Source organism: Piliocolobus tephrosceles, unplaced genomic scaffold (genome assembly GCF_002776525.5).
Source record: "Piliocolobus tephrosceles isolate RC106 unplaced genomic scaffold, ASM277652v3 unscaffolded_12497, whole genome shotgun sequence".
Taxonomy (NCBI): Eukaryota; Metazoa; Chordata; class Mammalia; order Primates; family Cercopithecidae; genus Piliocolobus; species Piliocolobus tephrosceles.
Window position 1 is genome coordinate 1 of NW_022293751.1, and position 6,407 is coordinate 6,407.

The window sequence follows — 6,407 nt, forward strand, 5'->3', positions numbered from 1 at the left end:
TTGAGACAGAGTCTCACTCTGTCACCCAGGCAGGAGTGCAGTGGCCAGATCTCGGCTCACTGCAAGCTCCGCCTCCCGGGTTCACGCCATTCTCCTGCCTCAGCCTCCCGAGTAGCTGGGTCTACAGGCGCCCGCCACCACACCCAGCTAATTTTTTGTATTTTTAGTAGAGACAGGGTTTCACTGTGTTAGCCAGGATGGTTTCGATCTCCTGACCTCGTGATCCGCCCGCCTCGGCGGTGGATTACGAAGTGCTGGGATTACAGGCGTGAGCCATCGGCCCCAGCCCCAAATTGTTTTTTGTTAACTAGTAAGATTTGTAGTGATAGCATGTGATGAGATTTTAGAATGGATTTGGATCGTGAAAGCAAAGCCTCCTTATTGCAGTTTTAAAGTGTTTTTGAAAAACATCAATCATAGACAAAATACTATGTACTAGACTTATTAGCCTGTCTTCCCCCATTGCTGCATTGGTAATAAAAATTAATAGCGTTGGTGTTTTTTTTTTTTCTTTCCCTTCTCATGTAGTTAGTTCTCTATTTTAGATAAGTGGGATAATGGATATGTCTAAGGCCCATAGTCTTTATTTCTCTAAATTTACGTAGCTTCACATTCATTTGGGAAAAGTGCTGAAGTCACTGTCTGTCTAGCAACAGATGGTGCTTTGAGGTTGGACACCTGGTGTACTTTTTGAAGACTAAATATACTACTGCCTCTAGTGCATTAATGTTCAGTGATCTAAAGAGCTAAATTTCGAAGAAGAATATGAAAACTTACCTTGGAAGAGGTTGTACACCAGTACTGACAGCAGACTGCTGCTTTGTGATTCGGAAAATAGTAAATGTTTACTTTTTCTTTCCAGTTGCTGTCATCCTCACCTAATCGTATTCCTAGTAGCAGACTGCATCAGATCAAAAGGGTAAATTTTACTTACTAGCTCAGATTGGAAATTTTTTGGATTTTACATTTTTATTTTTATTTTAAAGATTTAGATATTAAAATGAGTTGGGATGCAACTCTGGTTAGTTGGAAACAGATTATAATTCTTCTGGAGTGTGCAGATAAAATATACAAGCGGCATGAATATTCTACTCTACTGTGATTATGTCAATGAGGTAGAAAAGTCTTTTTATTTTATTTGAAGCCGAGAACTTTGTGGATAAAAATTACAGTGTGTGGAAGAGTTAATATTTTGTCAGTGATCCTACCTTCTTAGCACATATGTTTGTCTTTACAGGAAGAAGGCCTGGATGTGATGAACAGAGAAACTGCACATGAAAGGTTAGTGCTTTGCAAGAGCAGGGCCTAGCCTAATAACTGTCTTGTTTGTAAACACTGATGGCCCTTCCCTTTGTTTGTTTTAGGGAAATGCAAACGGCAATGCAGATAAGCCAATCATGGGATGAGAGCTTGAGCCTGGTAAAGTTTGCTCATTTCTGTTTGGTTTTCATTTTCTAGAAACTTTTATGTTGTTCACTGGCTTCATTAATTTTTTCGCATGCTTCTGTCCCCTTCTACTTCCAAATTGATACTTGTTTTTTGATCTCTGCTTTTCCAACAGAATATTAGAGTCTGTACCTTTCTCTTTGGAAAATCTGGGTGTGTTATAGTAGTAAATAAGAGCTGTGATGTGCTGAATTTATTATGAGGAGATGACACTTTATGTTTACAGAGTGACAGTGATTTTGACAAGTCGGAGAAATTATATTCTCCTAAGAGAATTGACTTCACTCCAGTTTCTCCAGCACCTTCACCCACCAGGGGATTTGGAAAGGTAGGATAATTGACAGGATATTAAGTCTATTTTACAAACTGAGCTGTTTACTCTAAAACACACACAAATCACACCACTTTTAAAGTACCCAATGCCTTGAAGGAAAATCAATGAAAATCTATGGCAGTAATTTGGAAAATATACATATATATATATGTAATTTAGTTATGAGACACACAGACAGCCAAGCAATTCTAAGGAAATTGTTTCTGTCATTTTGAAAAGAACCTTTTGAAAATGGCTGTGGGTCTGGTATGGTGGCTCGTACCTGTAATCCCAACTCTTTGGGAGGCCAAGGCGGGAGGATCACTTGAACTCAGGAGGTCGAGAGCAGCCTGGGCAACATGGTGAGACCCCATCTCTACATTAAAAAAAAAAAAAAGATACAAAAAAATTAGTCGGGCATGGTGGTGCACACCTATAGTCCTAGCTCATCAGGAAGGTGGGGCAGGAAGATGGCTTGAGCCCAGGAGTTTGAGGCTGCAGTAAGCTATGATTGTATCCCTGCACTCCAGCTTGAGCAAAAGAGAGACCCTGTCTCTAAGAAAAAAAAAAAAAGTAAGAAAGAAAACTGGAGTGCTAGAACTATTTTAATATTGAATATGTTCTTTTCTAGTAATGTTTTTCACCATTCTTACAGATGTTTGTGAGCAGCAGTGGGTTGCCACCAAGTCCAGTTCCCAGTCCAAGACGATTTTCAAGGTAAGCAAACTTGAATTTTAAATGTGGTTGAAGTACCATTCATTACATTTATCTCTCAGATTAGCTTTTTGTGGTGGGCGCGGTAACTCATGCCTGTAATCCTAGCACTTTGGAAGGCCGAGGCTGGTGGATCACCTGAGGTCCAGAGTTCAAGACCATCTTGGCCAACATGGTAAAACCTCGTCTCTACTAAAAATAGAAAAATTAGCTGTGCCCGGTGGCAGGCGCCTGTAATCCCAGTTACTCAGGAGGCTGAGGCAGGAGAATCGCTTGAACCAAGCAGGCGGAGGTTGCAGTGAGCTGAGATCGCACCATTGTGCTCCAGCCTGGGCAACAGAGCAAAACCTGTCTCAAAAAAAAATACATATATATTTTTCCCAATATTTCACTGTGAAATTTTCAGACATCAAAAGTGAAAGAATTTCACAGTGAACACCCATATACCCACTGCCTATAATCTACAGTGAACACCCATATACCCACTGCCTATAATCTACCATTAACATTTTACCAGAGTTTTTTCTTTTTTTTTTTTCTTTTTAATTTGAGATGGAATCTTGCTGTGTTGCCAGGCTAGAGTGCAGTAGCGCAAACTCAGCTAACTGAAACCACTGCCTCCCGAGTTCAAGCAATTCTCCTGCCTCAGCCTCCCGAGTAGCTGGGATTATAGGCATGCACCACTACACTCGGCTAATTTTTGTATTTTTAGTAGAGATGGGGTTTCACCATGTTGGCCAGGATGGTCTCGATCTCTTGACCTTGTGATCCACCCACCTTGGCCTCCCAAAGTACTGGGATTACAGACATCAGCCACAGCGCCTGGCCCCAGAGTTTTTTTTAGGGGGGATTTAATGCTGATTTATATTTAGTGGGGACACACACACGCACACACGCACAGCACAATAATCCTTTTTAAGAATAAGGAAAAAATGTTAAAGTTCATAGACTAGTCAAATCCAATTTCGCTCCTGTTGCCCAGGCTGGAGTGCAGTGGTACAATCTCAGCTCAGTGCAACCTCTACCTCCCGGGTTCAAGTGATTCTCCTGTCTCAGCCTCCTAGGTAGCTGGGATCACAGGCATGCACCACCACGCTTGGCTAATTTTTTGTGTTTTTCATAGAGATAGGGTTTCACCATGTTGGTCAGGCTGGTCTCAAACTCCTGACCTCAGATGATCTGCTTACCTCGGCCTCTCAAAGTGCTGGGATTACAGGCATGAGTCACGGTGCCCAGCCCCAAAATACTTTTTAAATAAGGTATCTTTTTTTCTTTAAACTGTTGTGGGTATTTTGTCATATGGCATATTTTTTAAATGGCTTAAAATGCTGTTGTATTATTCCAGGTTGCCATATGCTGGGTCAAATCATGTATTGGCATTTCAGTTATTCAGTTACACAAGAAGTTTCCATTTTAGTCATTGATATGATTGTCCATTTTATTTATGTATTTGTTGGGCTGGACTGCTGTTTTATCTTGCATCTTGGATGTTCTTCACATTATCCTGTTTGTTTTTTCATCAAAGCAGGAGAAGTCAGAGTCCAGTCAAGTGCATTAGACCCAGTGTTCTCGGTCCTCTTAAAAGAAAAGGTATGTAGCAGCATGGTGACTATAGTTAGTGCTACTGTGTCATATACTTGAAATTTGCTAAGAAAGTAGATCTTAAGTATTTTTACCACACACATACAAAAGGTAACTAGGTGAAGCAAAAGATGTGTTAAAAACTTGACTGTGGGCTGGGCACAGTGGCTCATGCCTGTAATCCCAATACTTTGGGAGGCCAAAGCAGGTGGATCACCTCAGGTCAGGAGTTCAAGACTGGCCTGGCCAATATGGCGAAACCCCGTCTCTACTAAAAATACAAAAATTAGCCAGGCGTGGTGGTAGGTACCTGTAATCCCAGCTACTCGGGAGGCTGAGGCAGGAGAATCACTTGAACCTGGGAGGCGGAGGTTGCGGTGAGCTGAGATCACGCCACTGCACTCCAGCCTGGGCAACAGAGTGAGACTCCATCTCAAAAAAAAAAAAAATTTTTTTTTGACTCTGATCATCATTTCACATTATGTACATACATCAGATCATCACATTGTATACCTTAAATATATGTAAATTTATTTGTCATTTATACCTCAGTAAAGCTGGGGGGGAAAAGAAAAAGATAAGCATCACGCTTCTGGTCTTAAACCTAGCCAAGCTTGAATTAAAAACTAGAACTCCTGTCTGAAATGAGCCAACAGCATTGCTCTCTTGTGTTCTAGGGAAACTCAAAAGTATTCTTCCGAATGTTTGCTCTACTGATTTTCAATTTTGTAAATGAGTTATTTGATACATCTGTATTTTCTTATACTTCATAACAGTTTTATTCATATATTCATTATCATTATATATTCAAAAAATTGCCTCTCAGTTATCTAAATATGAAAGAGATGCATAGTTTATAAACTGCAGAAATATATGCTAATACCGTGTCAAACATATCCATAAATGTGCTATTTACTCAAATATAAGGTGAGGTTTACTCCCTCATCAAATTATGCCTCATCAAAGCAAGAATTGCCTTATATTCAATTCTATAGAGTTTTTTTATATAACAGGGTGCTCTCAGTTACCTTGTTTTGAACCACAAAGCAGTAGACTAAAATAGTTTAGTTTAGTTTAGTATCAGTCAACACTAGTGCTAGATGCTTATAAAGGGCACCTGATGGCATCTCTTTAAAAAGGCAACACAGGTCTGTAATCCCAGCACTTTGGGAGGCCGAGGCAGGAGAATTGCTTTGAGCTCAGGAGTTTGAGACCAGCCTGGGCAACATGGCAAAACCACGTCTCTACAAAAAATACAGAAATTAAGCAGGCATTGGTGGCTTGTGCCTGTTGTCACAGCTACTTGGGAGGCTGAGTCTGGAGAATTCCTTGAGCCCAGGAAGCAGAGGTTGCAGTGAGTCGAGATCACAGCCTTTGCCACAGAGTGACACCCTGTCTCAAAAAAAAAAAAAAGCAACCAGGTTTTTGTCTGTTTTTTGAGACCAAATTTCACTCTTGTTGTCCAGACTGGAGTGTAGTGGCGTGATCTTGGCTCACTGCAACCTCCACCTCCTGGGCTCAGCGATTCTCCTGCCTCAGCCTCCTGAGTAGCTGGGACTAGAAGCACCCACCACCATGCCTGGCTAATTGTCTGTATTTTTAATAGAGACAGAGTTTCACCATATTGGCCAGGCTGGTCTTGAACTCCTGACCTCAGGTGATCCATCTGCCTCGGCCTTCCAAAGTGCTGGGATTACCCCACCACACCCAGCTGGCAACACAGGTTTATTCATTATTCCTGGGGCTATGACTACACGAGTGCAAGTGTCAGGTGTTATTTTAAACGAGTGTTAACAATAACTTTTTTTTTTTTTTTTGAGGCAAGGTCTCGCTCTGTCTCGCATGCTGGAGTGCAGTGGTGTGATCTCAGCTCACCACAACCTCTGCCTCCTGGGTTTAAGCTATTCTCCTGCCTCAGCCTCCCAAGTACCTGGGATTACAGTAGTGCGCCACCACGCCCAGCTAATTTTTGTATTTTTAGTAGAGACAGGGTTTCGCCATGTTGGCAACACTGTCCTCGAACTCCTGGTCTCAAGTGATCCACCTGCCTCGGCCTCCCAAAGTGCAGGGATTACACAGGTATGAGCCACCACGCCCAGACATTAACAATAACTTTTTTTTTTTTTTTTTTAAATTGAGACGGAGTCTTGCTTTGTTACCCAGGCTGGAGTGCACTGGTGCGATCTTGGCTTACTACAACCTCTGCTTCCTGGGTTCAAGTTATTCTTCTGCCTCAGCCTCCCAAATAGCTGGGATTACAGATGTGCACCACCACACCCAGATAATTTTTGTATTTTTAGTAGAGATGGGGTTTTTGCCATGTTGGCCAGGCTGGTCTCAAACTCCTGACTTT

The 6,407-nt window shown here is 41.7% G+C and overlaps 1 protein-coding gene across 3 annotated transcripts; it reads left to right on the forward strand.

Moving 5' to 3' along the window:
• The first annotated feature begins 177 nt into the window (after positions 1–177).
• Positions 178–4,274, forward strand: LOC111532966 (protein FAM122B). Of its 3 annotated transcripts, none has more exons than XM_023199908.1 (6): positions 178–919; positions 1,238–1,281; positions 1,365–1,419; positions 1,673–1,774; positions 2,415–2,476; positions 4,002–4,274. In XM_023199908.1, exons 1-6 carry the CDS (start codon positions 842–844, stop codon positions 4,069–4,071), a joined length of 411 nt encoding a protein of 136 aa, XP_023055676.1. In that variant the 5' UTR covers positions 178–841; the 3' UTR covers positions 4,072–4,274. The 3 variants fall into 3 exon arrangements, with proteins under 3 accessions (XP_023055676.1, XP_023055675.1, XP_023055677.1); XM_023199907.1 differs by having other exon boundaries at positions 3,999–4,272; XM_023199909.1 differs by lacking the exon at positions 178–919 and having other exon boundaries at positions 929–1,281; positions 3,999–4,264.
• Positions 4,275–6,407: the final 2,133 nt, after the last annotated feature.

Excerpts from the sequence above, each read along its gene's own strand:
- LOC111532966 (XM_023199907.1), top strand. The coding sequence starts at position 842 with ATGTTTACTTTTTCTTTCCAGTTGCTGTCATCCTCACCTAATCGTATT. Across the intron at positions 920-1,237 it reads GACTGCATCAGATCAAAAGG|GAAGAAGGCCTGGATGTGAT; the intron begins GTAAATTTTACT and ends TTGTCTTTACAG. Across the intron at positions 2,477-3,998 it reads AGTCCAAGACGATTTTCAAG|CAGGAGAAGTCAGAGTCCAG; the intron begins GTAAGCAAACTT and ends TTTTCATCAAAG.